Source organism: Aplysia californica, unplaced genomic scaffold (genome assembly GCF_000002075.1).
Source record: "Aplysia californica isolate F4 #8 unplaced genomic scaffold, AplCal3.0 scaffold00042, whole genome shotgun sequence".
Lineage (NCBI taxonomy): Eukaryota > Metazoa > Mollusca > Gastropoda > Aplysiida > Aplysiidae > Aplysia > Aplysia californica.
Window position 1 is genome coordinate 1,382,796 of NW_004797312.1, and position 26,259 is coordinate 1,409,054.

At 39.1% G+C, this 26,259-nt stretch overlaps 1 protein-coding gene across 1 annotated transcript; it reads right to left on the reverse strand.

The window, feature by feature from the left end:
* Window positions 1–10,650: 10,650 nt before the first annotated feature.
* LOC101854624 (kelch-like protein 36) lies at window positions 10,651–25,199 on the reverse strand. The gene is made up of 7 exons (XM_005092204.3): window positions 25,098–25,199; window positions 18,923–19,060; window positions 18,529–18,606; window positions 17,855–18,049; window positions 17,256–17,521; window positions 15,406–15,599; window positions 10,651–13,949 (listed from the first exon to the last, which is right to left on the reverse strand). The coding sequence occupies exons 2-7, from the start codon at window positions 19,034–19,036 to the stop codon at window positions 13,012–13,014; spliced, it is 1,785 nt and encodes a 594-aa protein (XP_005092261.1). The 5' UTR covers window positions 19,037–19,060; window positions 25,098–25,199; the 3' UTR covers window positions 10,651–13,011.
* Window positions 25,200–26,259: the final 1,060 nt, after the last annotated feature.

Genomic DNA, 26,259 nt, shown 5'->3' on the forward strand with positions numbered 1-26,259 from the left:
GTGATCCAGGGTATGTGAATACATTTTTCTCAAAATGCACACAGCTCTGAAATCCTTGACCAGTGATCACTCGCCTTGGAAATCTTTCTGTTGCATGTGACTGTAGACACAAGTTTCTTCATTTTCACATCTGAATGAGCCTATCATTCATGCTTTAATTAGAAACCACACTCCCAACACACAAAATACTGACTTTGAACGTATATTCAGGAAACATAATATGCCAATTCCACTTTTGTTTACTTTGTTTTGCATTATTTGCTTTTATGTGTAAAACAATATTTGAGGCCTTTTCTGCATTTTTGTGTTTTTGGCAGCATGTACAATAGGCCTATGTATTTTATGTGCAACCGACACATTCTCCAATCTCTTGTATTTGTTAAACTCGCTCGTGCTTTAAACAAAGCATGTTGTACACACTATATTTCACTGATGAAAACACAGAGATTAGTTCTTAAAGTGAGAAATAATACATTTCCTCAATATAAGCTCAATTTATTTATCTGTGTACAATTCTGTGCACACACGCCACCCTGGCCGTCTGCATCGCTAAAGGCTCACATAGATGGTGCCAGCTTTTTAGAGTAGGCGTTGGGTAACATAAGGAAGAGGCTAGCCGTACTTATGGCGGCTAGACAGCTGGGATAGCCGTACTTATTATTCTTAATATGATGGCAAGACTGACCATAAAAAAGGCCTACTGACTTGTAAATAATTTGTTTAGTTTGCAGTACCTAAAGTATTTGTATTTGAGACGAAACCAGGTGCTTTAATGACAGTGCATGTATTTTAAACCTCCTGTTTTCTAACTTACGGCTAGACTGTCAGGCTAGCCGTTCTTGATGGCTGAATTGTAAATGAAATTTTTAGTTTGCAAAGCCTAAAGTATTTGTATTTCAGACAAAACCAAAAGGTGCTTTACTGACTTGCATTATTTAAAACTGAATAACTACTAGATCTAGATCTAATGAGACCTGTGTACTCAACAGGTACGAGTCGAGAGGGCCAAACCTAGATCTATTCTAAGTACGGCTAGCCACTTCGGTAACATAAAGCAGGCGTTGATCTACTCCCAAATTGCACCCCTATTCCCCTTCCTCGCCCGGCGGCATGGCGTTAAGTTTAGAGCAGACGGAACCAAACTTGCGAGTTTTGTTTCAGATCAGGGCTGAGCAGGCAAAGCATTTCCCGTCTTAGACAGGTAAAACCCTCGGACGGGGGCGGATTTTTCTTTCCGTTTCCGTATTGGACAAGTTTTCGTTTTATTAGGAAATCAAAGAGGAATATATGAAGGGGGACATCATGTGTTTCCATTTTATGCAGGTTTCCGTCAAGGCAGGTTCGGCAGTATTTCGGTCTATCGGATGAGATATATCTCTCTCACTCTCAGTCCAGGATGGCCCTGGCAGGCAGGGTCGGAAGCACGCCTTAGAAATGATCTAAATTGAGTAATGCTAAATTCGCTGCCTTAGAATGACATAAGTTCTGTTTGACATTTTTGGCTGCCTTAGGTACCAAGACCATGATGACAGAAACCAAAATGTTATATTATCTGCTCTATCAAAATCGTAAAATCATTCGGAGTCGTTATCAAGATACCGGTATTCAAAGAATTGCATTCGAAAAAGCTTTACATATAGAGAAACTCAAAATTTTTTACGTCAAATTTCTCAAAAAACCAGACACTGAGCAGATACACCTTTGTAATTCTAGGGTTTAAAAAAAAGTAAAAGTAAAGTTGTTCTCGCATCCGATCCGGACACTGGGGATTGCCTTGTAAGTGAGACATCTTCCTGCGCCTTCGGCATATTGTGGTAGTGGTAGGGTGGCCAGTTCCTTTCCACGCCACCTTTACTTCCCCAACCCGAAGTCAGGTACCCATTACTGCTGGGGGAGGGGGGGGGCAGGAGGGGGCGAAAAAAAATCATTGTCCAAAAGGAGGCTCCAACCCGGACTTTCCGCTTCGGAGACGAGCGCACTAATAGCTCCACCACCGCACCCTTAATTCTAGGGTAGCGACTTACTAAACCACAGACGCCGGTCAGGAATAGATTTTTCAAAAACTGGGAAGAAGCAGAAAACGCAGATCCACATGCAGCATAAAAAAGTGGGAAAGCAAAGAATTGATAAATATAGTTTGTTAGCTTTTGTTTGTTTGAGTAAAGAGAAGCACCTCAACACAATTCATAATGACCATTTAGAGCTGCGCAAAAGTAAGACAGACAGATTAACAACAGAAAAAAAGAGTGGGAAAGTAAAGAAGGACCTACCAGTGGCGCCCTCTTACCACCTTCTAGGGTCTATTAGTGCTGAGGAAAAGTAAAACGGACAAATAAAGGGAAAGTAAAGAAGTAGGACCGGACCGACTAGTTGTGCTCTCGAACCAATCGAAAATATATTAGGAAAGAAACAGAAAGTCAACACAAACAAACAGTAGCCTCACACCGATGCTCCGACGCGTCTGTGAAATCCATAAACATACCATCTAGTACAAACTAAATCTGCGAGACCCCCAGATTTTCTTCCGTTTACCCTGGTTTTCAGTTTACAGAGGTTGCTCCGACAGAGGAGAAAAAACAACTGAGAAACTGAGAAATTGATTTTCTCGCTGTCTACTGTTGTTTCTGGACTAACTAACCATACTCAGTTAAAACACCCTCTGACGTTAGTCATAAAATCATCATCCACAAAGGAGATGATAAAAAAAACAAAAACCAACAAAACACATTATATTTTAAAAACAAGAAAACGTCAAGTTCCAGAAGCACTTTATTGAGGAAAAGTGTGGAGAGGGAAACAAGTGACTAATGACATCATAATATGAGACAAGAGTTTGGGACTATTGCATGAGAAAATACCCCAAAATACCTCCATTCTAATATAGACATGTCAGGGAATTAAATCCCATTTCAAATAAAACCTAAAGAATTCTGCAAGTTATTTCAAGATACTAGAAAACTGAATATATATCACAAAAGTGCTTGCAAACACAACTGTCTACAGCCAGAAAAAAAACAATATAAAAAAATAATAGGGTAGTGTGTTCCAATTTCGTGGCTAAAAAAATATTGAATATCCTTTTGAAAATACTGGCCTATCTAATAATTCGACACATCAGCCAGCGAGATACAGGTTGACCAAGTCAAGTTCTCGATGCCAAATTGTCTCTGCTAAGCCATCAAGAAATATAAATAATAATGTTTCATTGTGAGAAAGCTCTCATTGCTCCGTACAACGCTGGCTTATTGTGACGCTTATCAACTAAGTAGTAAACAAATTTTGAAAATGAAGACCTGTTTCAATATGTTGAGCTTAGATAATGTGATAACTTGCCAATTACTTTTTTCTTTTTCAATGTAGGTGTATGCCCCTATCAACGTAATTTAGATAATTTAGTGCGGAAAGTGACGTTTTTATTGTTATGGACAACAAAGTATAATCTACTCATTTTCTTAGTTACAATTAACAATCAAATTATGCGACAAAAATAATTTGGTTCCAGAAAATGCCTTCACATGCGACAAAAATAATTTGGTTCCAGAAAATGCCTTCAAAGTGAACCTGAATTGATCCTGTATCAAGAGAAACATGAAGTTTTGTGTGGTTTTTTTGCAGGTGTTTAAAAGGTACCCTTTCCTTCTTTAAATTTGAAAAGTAAAAACGTGTTAAAGAAAACTTGGGCCCGATGCATCTTCCAAAAATTTAGAACAAAGCACATGTAGATGAATCTATACGACATTGGTTTAAAGCCCCTTTTGTCAATGGGAGATCATTTTCAGAGGCAGAACTTCTGAATTTAACTTCCATTTTCGCTAGAACAGAGTCAATTGAGTACAAAACCATGGAAACCTCTAAACATTCCAAGCTAAAGAACGTCCCATTGGGGAATTAAACCAGGGTCTTCTGTACCTCAGACCACTGTGATACAAACTGAAGATACAATATGCCGGATGCACCTTTGAACCTCAGAGCATGGAGACTGTGATCATCAAGGCTCCTGTCGATTTCTTTCATTATTTAAACATCCTAAGACCTCCCTTTCACCTGTTGGCAAACTCCCAAGTGTATTATTAGAACCTACTTTCTTTACAGAAAAAGAATGCCTAAACAAAAGATATATTCAAATCTACAATGCAGAAAGAAGATGGACACATATTTCAAAGCAAAAATCATCACTTGAGACAAGTTCACTTTTGAAGACCTTGTAATTCAATTATAAAAATTCAGTTATCATATTTATATTTGATATTTATTAAAATAATAAACAAGTTAAGAAAGTAAGATCAACCAAAAGGAATAGGTGAGCCGTGAGAATTTACACCATCAGATGTTTAATAAAATTTTAGAATAATATTCAGACTCCACAAACCTTCAGTTCAAATAACAGCTTGCTATAAAAGCAAAATTATGCAGCAAACAGAAGCCAACCAGAGGGCAAAGTGATAGTGATAGGATTAGATTTCGTACAAAGATAACCTGAATTTTGTGAAAAAGATAAGTAGGGATTCTGGAACAGCGACTGTACAATAATGTGAAAAGTCATTTATCTGAAAATAATCTCCGCATCTAGTTGAAAAATCGAGTAGAAAAATATGTGACCTCAGTCTTTCGAGAAAGGGCAGCTCTGCCAAAATATGTGACACATTAAGTCTAGGCAAAAAGTCGAAAGGGAATCTTTGCAATACCAATGAAACCTCAGCAGTGTGTGAAATTAGCACAGGACATCTTGCGATATCTCTGCAACAGATTAACCAATCACCAACTTGCATTTGCACCAGTAACATACAGATTATAATTTAGCCCCAGTTTTACCAAATAATTCTGAAAAAGTTGTCTGAAGCAAGTGCACACAAATGACGGATAACGACTAGAATTTAAATGAAAAATAGAAAGATGTGTGTCAATTTGCTTTTGAAATAGACAGGTAAATAAAGAAATCTTATTGGCAAGATCATTGATGAACTGTAAATTCACTTACATCCAGTAAACAAAAAAAAGTTGACAAATGCAATAATAAGAAGAAAAGATAAGGGGAACTACAGGTAGAGGGTACAAAGCTGTGAACAGAGTCTCTGAATCAAAATGTTTATGATATGGTCAGCAAATAGGAAAAAACCCATATCCAGCTATATCCTTTCATTGGCAATAAAATACTAAACTAAAGCTGGGAACTTGGAATGTGCATAAAAAAAACCCAGCCAGCTCTGTCAGCTGTGATATACACAAAACAGAGGCTTTTAGCGCTTATTCTCAGGGAGGAAAGTAAGTAGTACAATAAAACGAAATGAAGAAAACTGTGTTAAATATAAGATACAGTTAAACAAAACAATACAAAAAAGACTGAAGCCACTAAATGACGTGTGCACAATGTCAATGTACTTGTGACAGTGTGTTAAAATGATAGTCAAACCTTCCTCCATTCTCACAGTAAGTTTTCAATTCAGACAGTAAGTAAGCAACATGACTATTAACACACTTCAAAGAAAGGTCCACCTCTAATCTATAGGTCGTACTTACATTATTTCCTAATCCTAATGCCAGGTCTCATTCAATATAAACTATTTTCAGTCTACTGACAACAACGCATAACAGGTTTAATATTGAAAACCAAAATACATTTTCTCACTTCTGACAACTAACACAATACAATAAAAGCTATGGCTAAACTAAAAAGGAATAAACTGAGATCTGCAATGGTCAATGACCAGTTATCATGAGGATGCCACAAATTTTCGGCTCAGATCATGGTTTTTAACCCCACAGTACAGATAAAAACCCAACAAAAAAAATATATATGAGTGATGGTACAATTCCATGGAAATTTAAAAGCTTTCAAAGAAAATGTCTACGAAATATTTTATCTATAAAACGGAATGAATTAATCACAAACAACATAGCTGTTTGTTTATTTCTTTTGGTCAGTGTTTTACAGCGCTCCCAACTGCATAAAATCACATGAGCGCAAACAATACAGTGTTGATGAGAGCTCAGGTTGAGGATATCAATAAAACCACAACAAGGGGAAGATGTGTAGACTTTTGGGACATGTTTTGAGAATGCCAGAGACAAGACTGCCCATCAAACATTATATACGGTATATACCGGAGACCAAATGGAAAAAAAGAAAAGGGGGTAGACCAACTACTGGCAGTTATAGGAGTATGATCTGAGATGAAGCGATCACCCATGGCCTGGATGTGTCTTAGCTGGAGGAAATGACCACGGACAGACAAGCGTGGCGTTGACTGCTCTCTGCCTTGCGTAACTGACGGTACACGGAGAGAGTAAGTAAGTAAAACAAATGACACATTTGTGCTGAGACGACAGCCTCAATGATTGACAACTATTAATATAATAATAATAATATAATAATGATTATATAATAATAATAGCAATAATGATAATGAAGATGATGATGATAATAATAATAATGGTAAAAGTAATAATAATGATTATATAAAAATAATAGCAATAATGATAATGATAATAATAATAATAATAATAATAATAACGATGATGATGACGACCATGATGATAATAATAATAACAACATAATTGCATTTTTATATATAATAACGCATCCACATTCAGCATGCTCAATGAGCTTTACAACCATTATGTACTTGTGACAGATGTTATTCACAATCAACCTACTGGCTCCCGTGCCAAAACATTTGTATAATAGATCTTTAAAAAAAGGATGTACACTCATTTGCTTTGTGCGTGTGCGTGTGCGTGTGCGTGTGCGTGTGTGTGTGTGTGTGTGTGTGTGCTTGTGCACTTGTGTGTTTATAAACTTCCATCATTCAAAGCTGACACTTATGAATATATGACTGCAGAAAAAAATCACTGCAGTTTTGAAACATTCGAAAAAATCCAGGTGTCTCTAAATAATTATGCCCATAATATTTCAGGCACATATATAGAAATCATGAAACTACATCAACTGTACTAGTCATGAGAAGTTTCAACATTAGACAGAATTTATTTTACTTTGGACATAATCAGAAAGAAATCATTTCGGTGTTTATCATTATGAGATTACAATCTGTATCCACACAAGAGTATAGCTCAGTTGGTCAACTTGAAACACTACGTACATGATCACACCTTTCAAGAAAAAATAAACATTATAAATGTGCTCACATTCTTCACGTTCCTAATTCAGTTCATGTTTTATAAATAAACATATAAAGACAAATTTGGAATCTCTTCATAATTGTTTCATATAATATATTTTCTTAAAGTTTTTTTTTTTTTCAGGGCAATTGTGATGTTTTTATATGACTTAAAGTTTCACACCCAGAAGCAGAAGACAAGAACATAAAACTGCTTATGGAAATAAGGAAGTGAGTTAATCAGAGAAAACTTCGACCATACACAAACTATGGAAGATCCATTTCAAGTTGCATAATTTACAAAAATGTACACTGAACAAAATTGATGTAATCTCCAAGTGCTTATACAAAATGTATTTAACAAAGCAGTAGTAAAAAGAACGTATTTCTGATTTTGGGGTGTAAATGAATTGTAAACAGTTAATATGGAAATAATCAGATCTGGGATGTAAAGAGGCAAAAAAAAAGATAAACATTCAAGCGAAATTCATGAGAGAAAAGCTCAGCATGGAGTGCTCAATATACATGAATCAACGAGAAAAGTTGTATTTAAAAAAAGTTCAAGTAATTTTTTCAGATATACAAAATCAAAAAAAAAAAAAAAAAAAAAAAAAAAAAAACAAACCAAGTCGGCAATATTGAAAATTGAAGAGGGAACATAAAGTATAAAAATATGTTTGTAAAACTAACTACATATGTTCATGTATATCCAGGGTTCACAACCTCATGGAATGCTTTCGACTCTTACCAGTCACATTCATCTGTGCAAAACAAGTTGCGCAGCACACAAAACGTGCTTAGTAAGAGCATATACGACTTGTCTTTCTTTTCATCAGCAATGTTAGCTGAGGGATGACCCCTCTTTGAAATGCTCTTTGCTCATCCATATCATATCCCTTTAGCATCTTTACCATCAACATAACTAAAGTGTAAATTTTAATTTTAAAATTGGAGCAGCGTTGAGACTTTTTTTCTCTCCAAATGCATGAGACTACTCACTCTTCCAAAAATAAAAATAAAATTCATCATGTCTCTCAGGAATGTTTAATAAATATCGTTTTGTAAAAACAGCACCTTTACACTAAACCACAGAATCATCTGTAAAATGAAGTGTGCTACTCCGCCATTCAAGAGAACTTTCATTTTTCTTAATTAAACTCTTTGCGGTATCTAGTCGTCCTCCTACAATAGACTCACAAATCAAACATATCAAAGAGTTTAACTTTTTCCTCTTAAAAATGGGAAAACTAATAATAATAACAAATCTTTATCCAGCTTACATCAAAAAGCATAAATTTGGTAACGTTGCAACCACAAAAGTGAGTATACATTTACAAAAGAACACATTGTGAACAAATTTAGATGCATTTCTGAAATCACAAAAGCACGAAATAGACCCTAGATATGCCCACGCAATGATGATGTAACTTTGAAAAGCAAGACTTCACATCACAGTTGAATAACATGGAACTTCAATCACAACCATCAAGCATTTACTTGAAATAACAAGCAAAACAATAACAGAGGTGCACTCATAAAAATTCACTGCACTCCTATTCTTTAAAAAAGTTATTCAATTTAAAAAATGTAAAAATAAATATATACACAAGAAAGCTGACCATCTCCTCACGAAAGGTGGGTGCACAGAAAAAATTGTATAACAGAGGAGGATATTGAACCAAACAATATTAACAATATTCTTTCAAAGATAAAAGATCAACATGATACTCTTCATTTACTTTAGAGTAAGAGCAAAGAAAGACGGATGAACGGAAACATCGGAGAGATAGCGGGGAAGTAGCAAGCATCAATGGCATTCTCTGGACATCTACAACAAATTCAGGACTTTAGTTTCAGCAAGAAATTTACGGCACTTGCGACACAATAAGGTCATATAAGTGCCAAAGACAAAAGCCTTACAAGAGAGTAATAAGTACAAAAAAGGAGGAAGAGAGATAAGGACGACAGATGTTTTATAGGAAAGAAGGAGCAATCCACACCAGAGCACCCGCCAATCATCCACAAATTCAGAGCATTCAGAACTCATCTAAGTTAAGAAAGCTGTGATGTTACTGCAAAAATTCTGAATACTGTTGAATACACCCTCGAGTGAAGAATTTTCTTGATTGATTCCCCTGTAAGAAAGTGTCTGATACTGAGACAACAAAGAAAATATTACACAGGTGGGACGGTGAATGTGGGTGCTGGGTGCAAGAGTGTGCATTCTTATGTGTGTGTGTGTGTGTGTACGTGTGCATTCGTGCACGTATGTTTGTTTGAGTAACGAGAAGCACATTGACACAATAATGGTCATATAGTGCTGGAAAAAAGTAAGACAGACAGACAGACAGACAGAAACAACCGATAAGGGAAAGTAAAATAGTCGGACCTTATACATTGGCACCCTTTAACCACCCGACTGCATGTGCGTGTGTGTTTATTATTATACATGCAAAAGACACTATGAAGAAGTTGTTGAGCTGTGGAGTATAATAATGCTGAAATTTCACCAAACACCTTTTATGATAAAACAATACTAAAACTAAAAGGAAGAGGTAAATAAAACAGACCACACCTGAGCCTCCACCAATCTCTTGTATGGTATAAAACTGAGTAAGGCATATAAATTTCAGGTGAAGACAGTTTGGTATCTGATGGTTTATGAGACATTGTCAAGCTTGAGTAAACAAAGTCAATGTTTGGGTCCGATAAGTAGCAAGAAGAATGAACTGTCGACGAAAACAATATAAAAAATATGGATAAAAAATATGGAAAAAAAAAGATGGAACACTTCTTGATAGCAGCGTACACTTGTACAACTAGTCAACTGTCTTACAGGTTTGGAAAATGCCTGCCTACCAGTGTACACTTACCAAACCCTGACCAAAGTTTTGCTTCAATCTAGACCTGGCATCATCTAGCATGGCCCATGCCACGCAATCATAACTATTCGAGCAAAAAAAGAGAGGCAATTAATATCCAAAGTTACATCCTCGACTTCCAAACTCCATTTGTCAAAATGGTTGCCTTCTGAATGGCAGCTGCTTCCACAAACCAAATGTCACTGACTCAGAAAGAAAAGTATGTTTTGATATCAGATGATTCCCCCAATATTGCAAGGTAACAGAGGCTGGAAAAAGTATTGGGTCCTGTCAAAATAAGAACAAAATTAGAAATCTGGCCAGACAAGTCATCACCAGCCTACAGATCAAGGCCAGAACAACAAGAGTGTGCACAAGCTCTTATTTGTTTGTTTGAGTACAGAGAAGCATATTGACACGATAAAAGTCATTTAGTGCTGGGAAAAGGTAAGACAGATGGAAAAAAACAACAGAAGGAAAGTAAAGAAGTAGAATCTACCAGAGGTGCCCTCCGACCACCCACTCAAGCTCTTACACACTGCTCACACGCTTCTACTTTATTGCTTAAACTAAAGTTGTTTTTTTAAATGTTCAACACAGACAATGCCATCAGTGCACTCAGAAATGAGGTGATAATTATGGCACACGATTTTGTAATGCGCTCTTCACAATTTTTGCAGTTTAAGTTTTCTCAGAGTTAGCACAATAACGGACACATTTCACCCACGACACATTGGGACATTGAAAACATTGAACGGGAAAAAAAACATGTAGTGCCCCCCCCCCCCCCCCCCCCCCCCAAGACAAAAGATATAAAAATGAAATTACCCATATGAAAAAGAACAGTGGAATGCAAAATCAACACACAAGAGAACTCTGAATGTGAATACTACGGTGCAAAGCAGAAAATAAGGCGGAGTCCTGTCTACGAGACATAACTCAATCAAGGAAAACTTTGGTGTGAGTGACAAACAAGTCAATAAAAGTAACAGACTACACTGAATCAGCCATGAGTGCTTCAAACAGGGAAGTTACTATATATTTCATTTTTGTTTTGAGCAAAGAGAAGCACACTGACACAATAACAACAGTCATTATGCTGGGAAAGAGCTGCAGGGCTAGATGAGGGAAATGACAGATGGAGATTACAGAAGCACTATCTACCAGTGGTGTGCTCGAAACCACACGCTTAGAGGCATAGAGATAAAAGTAGTCGTAACCTCAAACAGAAAAATCCCTGACTTGAAACTTCTTGCAAAATGTAATTGTTGAGAGACGTGGCAACACTAGCACAAGGGCCTAAAATAATTAAACAACAGAGAAACATGGGCAAAAATCAGGAGCAGGTACCCATTTTCCAAACTTCATTTTTAACTAGAAACATAGCACACATTAATTATAATACGTTGTGCTCGCACACATGGAAGAGCAAGGGACATAATTAGAAAAATTGGGATGAAGTAAGGAGAAAATAATTATTACAAATTGGAAAAAGCAAACAACAAAAGGATGGCAAAGCCTAGAGGATGCAATAATTATCGGGAACAAACCATGTAACACTGCAAAATGACAAAAACTGTACAATGCTTTCAGTGACCTAAAAAGGCTGTCCTCTCAAAAAGTTTACAGGTCTCACTTCAACAATTACCTATAGAGGGCAAAGCAGGGATTGACAATAGACTGATGAGGGAGGGAGCAAATCATCTATTGGCTTTGTTTTGTAAAAAAAAAAAAAGAAGACAATTGTAGATTGAAAGACCAACGCAGCTTGACGCTAAAGAGAGGTATGAAATACAGTATAGGACTGGAACCAGGCAGGATCAATTACGAGTATAATGTTCGGCAGAGACAACTGGGTGGGCAGGAAACAATATATAACGAATTGCAAAGTGAAACAGACGTGAATAAAATGAGAAGAGACATTTGTGAAGTGAGAAGAGACATTTGTGAAGTGAGAAGAGACATTTGTGAAGTGAGAAGAGACATTTGTGAAGTGAGAAGAGATATTTTAAAACAAGGGAAATGTAAACTCTCTTCGCTCTTCTTTCCGTACAGTCTACAGGTAAAGGAGACAGTACCTCAAAATTATGACCACACATTATCTCTGTAAAACATAAATTAAAAAAACAAACAAATTCATTTGTTCACTTTTCCAATTCAGATGTTGAAAATAGGCACATGTGTGTGCCAGGAAAGAAGACGATTTTTTTATTGGAGGGGGGTGTAATGAAGGAAAAATTAGAAGCATGTAAGGTTTATGAGTTGTCATCACAGTCTGTGATTCATAAATTTGGTCAAAATTTTAATCTCAAAATTTTTGGAATTTTTTTACTCTGAGTGCGTACTTGAGTTATCTTACGTGTTTTGCACTCAGTGATTTAAAAACTGATCAAAGTCTTAATCTCAGATAAAGTTCACAGAATGTCATGGTAAAGTATGACATCACCATCAGCACAGAAAAGTCATATATATGAGTGTGAAGCAAAAAACCCCCCCAAAAACCTGAACACATACACTAAAAAGTTACAAGAAAAAAGAGTGAACACACCAAACCTCAGACCCAACTCCGTATTATCAAAAGCTTTGTTACAGACACATTGTGAACATATAATTCCCACCCTTGGGGCAAATCAATAAATAAGGAATAGCAATTGTTCAAAGAAGGACATTATATGAAAGTATATATATAATATGTATATAAAACACAGCAGAAAACTCTGAGCAACAATATTGACCCATATCACATTTGTGGAGAACTTAAAAGAAAAAAACAGCACCAGTGGAATGATAGACAACAATAAGCAGAAAGAGTCTAGGGTATGTTGAAACACATTGTGATTCCATTGACATTTGCAAAAGGGCTAAATTGAATCAAGCTCAGTTTCATTTTGGAAGACCAAACAGCAAAGGCCCACAGATAAGACAGTAATTTCTTCATAATTTTCTTCTGTACAAATTGCAGAGAGAACAAGCATAATACAGTGGCAGGGTTATCGATCTGTCATTGTGTTACTAAGATCTTAAAATAGGCATTATGTTGGGAAGGCTACGTCTAGAACAGCTATTTTCTGCACAGACAAGCCTACATAATCTCCATATTCCATCCGATCCTCATCGATGTAGTATGAGTGGAGGCTGCCTCCACCAAACAGGAAAAACCTTCCATTCCAGACTCCAACAGTCCGCATTACATGGCCAAACGTTTCCGGTATAGGCCGGATTTCTGTCCACTGGTTGGTCTCGATGTCGAAGACTTCGTTGCTGAAGCAGTCCTTGAAGACCTCAGTGGGACCAGCGTTAGCCGCTGTGTAACCTCCGAACACGTAAAGTTTATTTCCAACAGTGGTCATGGAGTGACGCTGCCGAGAATACAGCATGTCGCGTTGATTGTGCCACGACCTGTTCTGTATGTCGTATCGCCAGAGAGTGCACATAGGGACACTGTCAAACGGGTCAGCGCTGATACCTCCACTAATATACACATTGCCATCGCTGTACGAAGCTGCCTGGTTGTACGATCCGGCGGGCAGTTCCGGCAGGTCCTGCCACACGTTATCCCGTACGTTGTACACTTCCGCAGAGGACAGAATCTTGTCTTCATCTCCGATATCCCCAACGGTGTGCTCGATCCCACCGAAAACAAAAATCTGGTCCTCGGAGGCACACATAGCATGCGAAACACGCGGCTGAGCCATGCTGGCCAGCTGTATCCAGTTCCGATAACGTGGGTTGTAGCGGTAGACGAGGGCACTGCTACACACTCGTTCGTCGTAACCCCCAGAGCGATACAGGAAGTTACCCACTCTGGCAATGCTGGAGAACTCAAACTGTGACTCTTCTCCCGAGAAAGCCAGTTCTTCCTGGCAGCGAGCGCCCGAGTCGATGTCGTAGTAGGTCACGGTACAGTAGTCTGGAGTGAAAATGAGCATGGCCACTGTGGGCCGAGCTCCACGGGACATGAACTGGGGGCCTGGAATAAAGAGGCCTGACATTATTATGTCTGCACATCTAACAGTCATCAAGGAATATGATTGTAAACACTCTCAATAAACACAGATCTCATCATTAACTCTTATCCTGCGTCTGTGCCCAGATGCGTATCTTATCAGCAACCGATTACGTCAGACATGCCGGGCAGGCCGCCGGGGTCACTCAGTGTGTACTGTTGGTGTACAGCGCGCGCGCCGGGAAACGTATGTTTTCGCCATGAATACTGTGGGAGTGTGTTAACTGATGATGAAAATAACGCTCTATCCTTCATAGCTTTCTATTTATAAAGTGTTACAAACACATAAATAACCCCCTCTCACAAGCTGATAAGACATTACGAGTAGTTACGCCCATTTGAATAACCTTTCTGGACGCTTTTGTTGTTATGACTGACCTGAGGTTCGAAAAGGGATAATTTATGTCAATTTCCGAATGTTTTACACTCAAATTGTTCTTTGTACCTGCACAAGGGTATTCAAAACTATCAAACAAGCTCATTTTTTATCAGGTAGTATCATTTCATACAAAATCAAGCTCATTTGAAATATTTTGTATAGAAAAATGGAAGTCTTGTTTCCTGACTATCCTTTCGAGCTCCTCATGTCTAAGTGGGTCAATTTCTTCTATAATTTCATTGGACGAACATCTAGAGCTATCAACTTGGCATGTTTTGAATGAGACGTATGCCTCGATTACTAACCAACGCAGGTGGTTCTAGAAGAAGGCCACAAACGCACACAAACTCAAGCAAACTGACGCACACACACTTGACCTGCGTGAATGGGGATCCGACTCGGGACCCGAATGACACGTTAGAGGATGCGCGCTGCGAGTGCGCTGAGCCAGGAGCTACACTGACTCGGGACCAGAACGCAGGCGAGGTGCCGAAATAGGCTTATCGGGCTACATAAACCTGGCTCCCGCAGGATGAGGGTTAATTTGATGGTGATTGTTAGGGTCAAAATGGGACTGTTTGGGAAACTATAACCAAGCAGAAAGATGGAGACACTCAACCATGTGGAAACTAAATTTGAGTCTTTTGCATTCATGGAGAAAAGTTTAACCATTATACAACGAACAACACTTAACTAATGATAAATTTAGACGCCAAACATCAGCATTGGACCAGTGATCACTGTGCTAAGTACACCCCCCCCCCCCCATTTCATCATCTGGCTCTGACCTAATGTTATTTTAGAGAGTGTTTGGGTCAGTTGGTGGAGACCATTTGGGGGAAGGCATAACAAATAGAAACAGTATGGTCTGAGTGGTTGTGAGCCAATCAGACAGCACAATATATCTTCTGCTACTCTTGATTGGACAGCCAAACCAATCCCATTTTCCTTGTAAAAGCTTTGAAAAGAATCAGTTGAAATTTGCAACCTAAAAAAGGAAAACTAAGCAATATGCCCACTGTCTTTATACAAATTCATCACCTCTGAAGAGACTTTGACCCGCGATGTCGTTGGCGTAGTGTTTCGCTTCCTCCACAGCATCTGCAACCTCAGGCCACTTCAGAAGGTCACCATGGATACCAGACAGAGAATCGGCATCCATGAGCGGAAACCGAACCAAGCGAACTAAAGGCAGCAAGTACTCCTGGCGCTCCTCAGGCTTGGCAGATACCCAGCTGGGGAAATTGCAAGAAAAGAAAAAACATTTAGACAAAACCTTTCAGTTTTATCACAGTCTTTCAATAAGTTCTAACACGAATTAGGCCTTTAAGGCCTCACCTTCAAACTCATCTCACATCTCTCCAACTGACAGGATAAAGACAGTTAAAAAATTCTCTAAGCAATCTATGCTCAGACATGGACTCCCATGAGGATTTCTCACAACAAAGGTTTGCTACCTTACCAACTGAGGTAGCTGTTTGGTTCCTCTGGAAATGGAAACAAAACCCATGACTGCATATTGCTCAAGAATACTCAGGACAAGGCAAAATAGAGGCCCTCTGCACCTTGCCTGTATAACTCAAAGACAACGATAAATACACGAAATAAAACGTTTATGACTAGAAAGTCTGGACCACAATCCCAACAAATTATCTAACCACTAGTAACTTTGAGGGTAGAATAGAAAAAGAAACAGAATGAAATGAAGAAAACACTATAAAACTGGTAAACTCTTCCACCATTCACAGACAAAACTATTGGATTATAAGATAGAAAAGCATATTAAGATTTAATTACAACATTACATATCTGCAAGGTCTATGACGAAGCCACTTGCCTTCAAGAATAAAATAAAACTTTTTCTTACACAAATTAGGACTCTCAAAACTAGCAAGGCATTTTTCATACACAGATAGAGCATCTTTATATCTTAAGGGGAGGAGCGACCCTTGATTTTGCAGATATTGGGTCAGGCTATGCAAAATTTATGTCGGCTGATTTTTTTAAGATCAACCAGTTTTTTGTCAAAAAATATCATGGATACAATTGAGAAAGTCTTTATTCTCCTCGGAAATTGCCTTTGAAAAAATGAGGATGGGTTAATATAGTGAATTTTCACAATAATTGTCGTTTTTCGCAAAATGTAAATTTTTTGCAGTTTTTTTCCCTACTCCTTCTTTAGCTTTCATCCTTTCGACATGAAACTGCCAGGAAACATAGATCGCAATGTAAAAAAGAGATATTTGCGAAAACAATAACACTTTTCAATTGGCAAGCTATTTCGCAACCTAAATTTAGAAAAAGTTTTTTATACTTTGGGAAAATTCTCTTTTTTTTTCTTTTGCACTTATTGAAAAAAACTTGCTGTTACTCTAATTGGACCTGGTTCAGGTATACTCTCAAATTTGGTCAAATTTGGTCACTAAATAAGAAAGCCTTAGGGATTTGAAATTCATTGTTTATTTTGAAGATGGCGGCTGTTTCCATAGCATCCGCTGTAGCTATGCCAAAATAAAACTGCGTATAAAGAAATTTTACAACGCCTAACTTATATGTGTACATAGATTTGATCTTGGGCGACAAACATAGAAAATGGCTGTCAAGGGTAGCTCCTCCCGTTAAGCCCAACTGAAAATATTCTAAAAACACTTCGTGTTCCGCTGACGTAAGAACTCAAAAAAGCTTCTCTTTAGATATCAGGTATTTAATATCTAGAACAGATTTAAAGAATGATAAAATTCTGAAAGTTTTTCAGACCTGAATTACCAGAATGTTCCTTTTCTTGTCTATAAAATGATGCTGCAAAATGGAATAAATTCATTGCATACAAATATCCATTAACCACTGGCACAGAAAACAAAAGAAACCACTGAAGTCATCCAACGACTTACTTTGTGATTAGCTCTAGCACAAACTCTTCATCAGCCTCCACAAATACATCTTCCTTCAGGAACTTGGTAAGGAGTTCACGATCAAAGTTCAGGAAGAAATCCTTTTCCTCTGAGAGCCGCATGACATTTAAGCCCAAAAAGCGGAAGATATCCCCTCGCAAGTCGCCCAGCTGGTACTTGTCTGCCAGTTGCAGAACGGTCTGGTAGTTGTCGATGCTCAGCTGATGAACGAGGTAGTCACAGCACACTTCTACAACCCAATCCACCTGGAATGTTGATAGTAAAGACATGAAAAAGAGCTCTTTCAAGACTCAGAAAGTACACCGAGTAGGGCCACAGTTTACCACTGTTCCTACAGTTGAGTTAAAACTAGGCAGCAATTTAAAAAGAAGACTTTAGTTTATCCCTGAGGGTAAATTTACTCTACCATTGTATTGTACAAGTGAAATATCTGGCAATATGTTACCTACTTCACACAAAATAAATAAATACTGCACCACTAACTAATGCAATCAGAAGTAAACAAGATGCAGCTTCAGATAGAGTTAAGTTTAACTCAACAAATACACTTATTCTTAAAATCCACATGTATTTCAAACCTGGAAGAACCGAGCTGCTTCCAGCACATCTTCTATTGAGTCCGGGTTGAGTGTGACGTGGCCGTGGTAAAAGTAGTCAAGAAGGAGGGTGAAGCCGTTGGGCGACATCTCCAGCAGCTCGATCACATCCTGCTCCTTCTCAAGCATGTCATGGCTGAACATGGCAGAGAAGTAGTCGCTGGCCTGCATCAGCACCTGAGATGTTCAGTTCAGTTTTAATTTGAATAAAAAGTAGCCTATTGACACAGTAATGATCATTTAGTATGTGGGGGGGGGGGGGGGGGGGGGAAGGAAGACAGACAGTCAACAACAGAGAAAAATAAAAAATACTAGAACCTACCAGTCACGCCCCCAAATCAACTTTTATAAAAACCTGCACCAAATGGTGGGGAATCAAATTGAAAAGGATAGAAATAATCGCACTGAAACCCTCAGCTAACAATTTTTGCTTGAAGGCATAAAAACTTCTGAGAGGCTTTCCATAGGCTTTCCATGATATTTCCAGTAACAGTATAAGAACAGAGTACAGGTTATTAGTATTTAAGTTCCAAAGAGTTCTTTTGCGTTATATTGAGTAGTTCCGTTGCTAGAGTAGCATGTCCTGGATTTGCTAGTAATGGGAATGTACGAAACAGGAAAAAGACTAAACCCGAACAAAATGCAAGATCAAATACCTCTCTATGGGCTTTGAAGTTTGATCCCCCAACACTGAGCTTGATGTCACATTTGTAGTCGTACATTTTGGCATTCACCTGGAGGAAACAAATAATAAAAACATTTATTTCAAATACAACAACAAAAAAAGTACACAGAGAAGTTACATTCTACTCAATTGATGTAATTTTTCTCTTGTACCTGGGTACTTTATTTTATTTCTCTTTCCTTCTTTTTTTCTTTGTCTGGCAAAAGATATCCCTTTCTCCCCATCTTTCTCACTTATACCTTTCTCTAGCATGCAAATAATCTCTCCCAATCCATTCCACTGATATGACTACTAGACACGTCGCTTGTTACAAATTGAAAATATACATACTATAACATACTATAGTAGAAAAAAAGCTAAAATACCTTTTTGTATCGTGGATTGATGTATTTGATCTTATGAGGGGCAATCATAATTTCATCAAACAATTTCATGTCATCAAGCTCCTCCTCTTCCTTTTGCGGGTTACTGGCAGCCATGGTCTTGTCTTGCTGCAACGGAAACTGAAAGAAAAACAAAACATTCTGACACTATCAAATACAACTCAACAGTTTTGCTCTTTTCTTTACATTACACGCTGAAAGAACAAGAGTGTGTAAAAGTGAATGTGTGTGTAAGTTTAGAAGTACAAATTGGAAAAATTCACATAACTGTACCACACAACCAGGCAAGGGAGCATTTTTATAGTGAAATAATGTTGATCATTCAATGAAGGAGAGTTTGTGTGAATGTGCATGTATTTGTGTGTGCATGCCTGCGTACGTGTAAGTGTTTTGGTAATAAGTGTAGTACGGCGCCCACATTTGCATAAGGTCATATGAACTTGCAGGACACAATAATAAGCATTTTCAGTTTGGGAGAGGAACTAATTTTGAACTTTGCCCAGATGGCGGCCGAAGCCTACTCTTAATACTCTTATCAATTTTACGACTACTAAGGGATCTTTAACATACGCAATTTGCACATGAGACCTCCGAGATTTATCCACCCTCATCCAAGAGGGCAAGGTGTTCGATCTTATCTACCTTGAGATCAAGGATGTGGCTGAAAGACAGCAGTAGCCCTAGAGGAGATTGTGAGTAGCTACAGAAACGCAGCGGAAGGAGTCAGGAGCTCTGAGGAGTGGGCGAGTGGAGATGAAAGCAGACAAAAGAACATGATTATAGAGCAGGAAAGGTGAAACGAGCTAATTTTTTAGAGAAGAACAGAATTTCACTTTGCTGTCAGGATTCAAACCCAGGACCTATGGAATGAGAGGCGAACACTATACTTCTGGACCACGAAAGCCCCTCTGTGTTTTGTGCGTGTGTTTTGACTGCTTCGCTGTATTAGGAAAATCGAATTAACTGTACATTTGTACTACTGATAAACATAAGCAGGGCAGATGAACATAAGCAGGGCAGACGAACATAACCAGGGCAGACTTTTTCTAATAGTTTTAGTCACATCATTGGCTTTTAAATTCATTTAAGGGTGAAGGTGGGTAATTTTGAGCATTTATGGGCCCAGATATATGGATATTTATAAATTCTTTGTCTAGGGAGTGTTTTCTCTATTATTGTGTTTGTTGTTGGGGTGGTCACTCGCAACAGAAAACTTTCCAACTTAACCATTTTGGGCTAGATCAGGTTAGGGGGTCAGAACATAAAATAATTTAGAGAAGTTAAATCTTACATTTTAACACATGAAGCTGCAGCGAGCATCTAACGCACGATTGTGATTGGCCCAAATATAGATGACACATTTCCGCATCTAATTTTGCCGTCTTCCCGGGTTTCCCCTAAGACTCTTGGGTTTCCCTCGCCAGTAACTGTTGACTAAATCTCGCCGTGTTTGGTTTCTTTAGGTATTAATTTGTGTTATTTTTTAGGAAGTGGCTATTCGTCAGGCTGCCGGACCCATAGTCAAAAGCCTATTCGTCCGGCTGCCAAAGCAATAGTCAAAAGCCTATTTATCAGGCTGCCAAAAGAATAGCCAAAATGCTATTGGTTGGGAAGCGTCTACGCCAGTTGACTAGATTTCACCATGGTGGGCCCGCTTTGCCGCTAAGTGTGCATGGGCTACGGACTGCTTGGGCTGTGTGTGTGTGTACGCTTGTGTGTGTGTGTTTGTGTGTGACAAAAATAGGTGGCGGAAATACGTTATCCAGATATAGATCTTGATATATATATATTTATTTGGTGATCTTGTAGTCCCATTCGCTAAAGTCCACGATCCATTTGTTTACATCCAGAGAAAAAATCCAGAAGTCTTGATGACCAAATGGGCAACACAAAGAACAGGGATGCAACCTAACTGCAAAACATCAAATTATGGTAAAATCAAAGATAGTACAGCCTACGGTAAGATGTTGCAGTGGCCCAATTTTGTGAGGCACGTCGACTCCTAGCACCACTAGCGGCGAGCGTGGGACAGTATGTAAACAAACACGGCGAGAGACTCGCAACACTCATGCTGTCGGCATTGCTGGCCAGTTTTGTTCAGCAGCGATCAGCCGTTTTAATTCCAGAGGAAAAACTAAATAATTGTCTTTCTTCAGATTCCCAAAAGACGAAAAATGGAAAGACAATGTCAAATTGATTTTTTAAATCTAGAGTCTAGATTAGAGCTAAACTAGAGTGATCAGAGTCTAGCCTGTAAGCTTTGTTTACGAAACTCTCTGAATCATGCATCCTTGACTATGACCAATGCTTTGTACTCTGTACTTAGTTGTGTGAGGGCCCATTCCATTAGGTGTAGAACTAGATTCTAGATGCAAATATTATATAGATCTGTATGTTTTCTGTGTTGTAGGTTATTATGTAATTTGTTCTTTAGCACAACACAGAGAGATCAGTATTTTGCATATTAATTTTTAACTTTTTATGACGTATGGGCCATTGGCCTCGAAAGTCAATAAAGTCTAATTCAATTCAATTCTCTCTCACCATACATACTCATTCACACTTGTATGCACGCACGCATGCACGCACGCACGCACGCTCCCACACACACACGTGCGCATACACACACACACACACATACACACACACGCGCGCACACCATATGTCCTGACCACTTCTGTACACTTCTGTACATTTTATCATCATCACGGCCACCATCACATCATCATCATCAAATCATCTTTATGCACATCACAAAAACCACCTCCACAAACATCAAGTGGCGGTGGGTGGACCAAGATTTGGGTGGGGCTTAGGTAGGTTCCACTTCTTTACTACCAAAAATCAAGCGCTATGAGCTCAACAGTGACGATTTTGCTATACTCACGGCGAGCCACAGTATTTTAGGAACAATTCAAACGAGGAGCATCTTTATTCTAACTTAGCTCTAGATTCTCCTGGATGGCGGGGACAAAACCGTTTCCCCTCCAAATTTTTTCGAACTAATCTTCATCCAATGAAAAAGTTGCCTTAAAAGTGGTTCGGCGTGATTTATAACACTTAAATCTCAGGGGCACACACAGCACCTCCAGTATATTATTATTCCATGCACCACCGTCTATGATGAGCTGGTATCAGCTGTGTAGTTGAGGAAAATTGAAAGAACCTAACGAAGGTCCAATAAGTGCATAGGTGACTGTGTCACTGGGGAAAGTGTCTCGTAAACTTTCACCCTGTTGTCAAGGCTAGGAGAGCGTGAGCCCTTAGAAAAGAGAGAGCGAGTTAATAAGACATATACTTCTATGTTGTATTCTTTGTATTCTCTCTCTCTCTCTCTCTCTCTCTCTCTCTCTCACTCACTCACTCACTCATTCATTCACTCACTCAGTCACCCACTCATCTCTCTCTCTGTGTGCATGTTTGTCGTTTTAACTGTAATAGCTTACTAGTTCTCCCCGCTCTCTCTCTCCCTCTCTCCCCCCCTCTCTCTCTCTATTCTGCTATTGCAGCGTTCCCTGGTATATATAATACTAATTGATACTATCTTTTGATTTCTAATAATACATACTCCTAAAGATCCTGTCATCAATACGATCAATAATATAGCATTGGATATATTCTAGGCCTAGATTTCGTGATAGTCAATGTCTAGGCCTATATCTAGATCTAGATTTAGTAGATCGTGAGCCTATGCACCCGGCACACTAGATTTATCCTCTGATCTTATCACACGTTACCGAAGTGAGGTTATTTTTTAATCTAATGTTTTCCTTTTTAAATAATTTAGATCTAGACAAATTATTGAAATATGTTGATCAATACTTTAGTTTGGTAGCTAGATCTATATAATTATTTAGATCTAGATCTCGATTAGAATGGGCCCTAGAGTAGGAATAACTAGGACGCTCTCATATTCTACTCTATCCAACAAGCCCTGGGCCAAGCCATCGGGGTTGAGTCACACGCTCGCTGGGGGCGTGGCCTATTTTACGTGTGCTACGTTTTTTTTACAGGGGTAAAGAGGCAGCTGCAGCATCTTACCGTAGGGTGTAGTATCTTTGGTAAAATTCAGCCCCCCCCCCCCTCATATTTTTATTACGGAGTGTCTACATACACGGCAACTGGGCACCTAGCCTCAGTGTCTATGTACACGGTAACCGGCAACCGGGCACGTAGTCTCAGTGTCATGTACACGGTAATCGGGCATGTAGCCTCAATATCTACATGCACAGTAACTGGCAACCGGGCACGTAGTCTCAGTGTCACGTACACTGTAACGGGGCAGTTCAGAACTCCAAGTTCAGTTTTTGTCATCCGGCGTGGCCTTCATCCCCAGCCCTCTCCCGACTGTACCTTTAAAAAAACCAATAATCCCCCCATTCTGGAGCCCTCTCTATACTTCGCAGCACAAGACTTTGAATGAACTTTGGTGACCCCAACCGGTACTCACAATGTGATGCGCACGCACAGGTTCACTGACCGGTCACTATCGCGAGCCCGACAAGACGCTACTTGTATGACTTTCTTTTTTTTTTCAACAAGTGACAGTACAGGACAAATATTCGTGTACGTAGATACTGAGGCTAGGTGCCCGGTTACCGTGTACGTAGACATTCTGTTCTTATTATTAGGTCAGGGGGGTAAACCCCCTTACTCTTTGACTCTTGGGGCCAAAACTGGCGAGTAATAATTGGGGAAGGGGGGTGACCTGCCGAAAAAGCGCCATTCTTCGCTAAAATTTTGATTTTATCTGGTGTTTCTTTAGATTAGAAATCTAGTTCTAGTGTTTCCTTCCAGTCCTACGCTTATCTAGTTCACTCCTCAATGACCTGGCAAAATAAGGGTCCCTGGCTTTCAGCTTTGGACTTTAATTAAAGAACAAAACTGCAAAATCATCAGATATATGTTCTAGGCCTAGACGTAGGGTTGGGTCAGGCTCGCAAAATTAGCGTCCGCGAGTAACGAACTACTCGCTGGCACTACCCGCAAACGAGCGGAGGGGTAACGAACCGTCCGCTTGTGAAGAGTTACTCGCTACACATCGGACAGAGACAACAGTTCGTTCAGCGAGCGGACGGGCGGACTGAGAAACTCCATGCATTCGAGCAGGTGGACGGACGGACGGGAGCAACTCCTTCCATTGCATACAACTTACAACCCCCTGCCCCCCCCCCCCTCAAAAAAAAATTAATTAAAAAATCACCCTCCTGCCTCACATTGTAGCTAGGCGTTCATGGCGGAAATTTCTCTCCCCCCCCCCCCCCCGGGGTTTTTGGAAAAATTAAAAGGAAAACAGGGGGCCCCGAAAGGTTACACACATAAGTACTCCGTCACCAGCCTCTCTCCCTCCCTGTGGCACCGCTAGTGGCTTGAAACATTAGGCCTAATTAACAAACAATAGACCGTGGGCCTAACCTCGCGTCGAGTATCTCGTCTGCTAGAGTTCGTCCGTTTACCCACCCGCCCAGTGAATAAAATTGTGGAGCGGACCCAAAAAAAGAACTGACTTGAGGCTTGAGGTCCGCAGTCCGCTCGCTGAGAGAGTCAAATTGTGGAGCGGACCTAAAAAAACGAACTGTTTTGAGGTTCGCAGTTCGCTCTCATGGCCGTCCGTAACCTGCTCGCTCTGACTGAGTCCACGAGTAACGAACCCGTCCGTCCGCTCGCCCCAACTCTACCTAGACGTCTATCTAGATGTCTAGATTTAGATTCTATATTTGGGCCAATCACAGAAGTGTGCTAGCTAGGTGCTTGCTGCAGCTTCAGGTCATTTTAACTTTAACTTTAAAACCTAATTCTAATAAATCAGCCTAATCACTACGTCGAAGTTAATCATAATCAATCTCTACAGTCTACAATACTAATCATCTAATGGGCTTCAGTTTGAGACTTCACTTGTTTGCAATGAGTTAGACTAATCGGAGGTTATCATTTTCCTTTAAAAAATAACAAACAAAAACAAACGCCTAATCATGGTGGTCATAGACTCTAGATTAGATCTCTGCAGACTGCAGCTGCACACAAAATGAACAGCACTTTTACACTCTTCATCAGAAAAAAGTGAAAAACAAATTCTTTATTCACTTAATGTCTTTGAAAACTCTGCTCTGATTCCTTATCTACGTGTAAACAAAAGCCTAATGCATTTTATCCTTACCTTTTCTGTATTTACTTAATTGATCTGTGCACTTTGCAGGTTACTTGAGTGAGGCCGGCTAGACCAGTTTTTGTCAATTTCTCATGGCTCTGGCAGCTGCCGTATTCGATATGGCTGTTGTGATGGTTTCTGTATTCGTGTTGGAAGTTCTTCGATCTCGGCCAAGGATATTAGTAGGCTAAATTGTGATTAAATTGGTAAATTTATAGAAACCCTCCCGTCTTATAAAGGGTATTATTTTGTAGCTTTTTATGGGGGTTTTTTTAGGGCCCTGAACACGATTTTGGCATCCAAAAATGTCGCAAATGTAATTATAATAACTAACGCCATTTCCCTGTACATAATTTGCAAATCTCAATAGTTTGAAATGTGTCTGTATCCAAAGTAGCCATAAACTAAAAGTAGACTGAAATATGAGCTTTACATTTACATGTTTTTTAAAGCTAACGTGCTCTGAATATCTTGCCACAATTTCTGTCAACTAGATCTATATAACGTACAATCAAAGATGCTATGTATACAATGTATTAGGTGGGGATTTGTTTTACCGTTATGTGATGTACGCTGTATGTACCTGATGTGATGTTTCATCTAGATCTATCTCTCTCTTGCCCTTTTTAACTCCCAGTGGAGCACAGGCCATCAACAACATTACTCCAGCGAAGCCTGTCCTGAGCATCCTTTTCTATCTGTTTCCATGATGTCCCCGCTTTTTCAATTTCCGCTGATACCGCTCGCCTCCATGTCATCTTAGGTCTTCCCTTCTTACGCTTTCCTTGTGGGTTCCATGTTAAGGCCTGCCTGGTGATACTTGTCCGGGGTCTCCTCAGGGTGTGTCCAATCCATTTCCATTTCTTCACCTGAATATCTTCCTTTACTGGCCTTTGGCTTGTTCTCTCCCACAGTTGAGCATTCGTGACTCGATTGTACATCTAGATCTATAGAATAATTAATTAAAGACAAATTAACCAAAAATCCTACCTTTAAGTTTAATCAAAGAGCTTATTTAAGCTTAATGCAAAGAAAACTTCGTAAAATTATTATATGTACTGAATATTTACCCATTGATTTTTCCCCTTTTTGTGATTAGTGATGATTGTATTTTGTAGGTACAGAGTAGGCCTAGGCCGAGAAAGCGAAACATACTGTGGTCTTCTTGGCC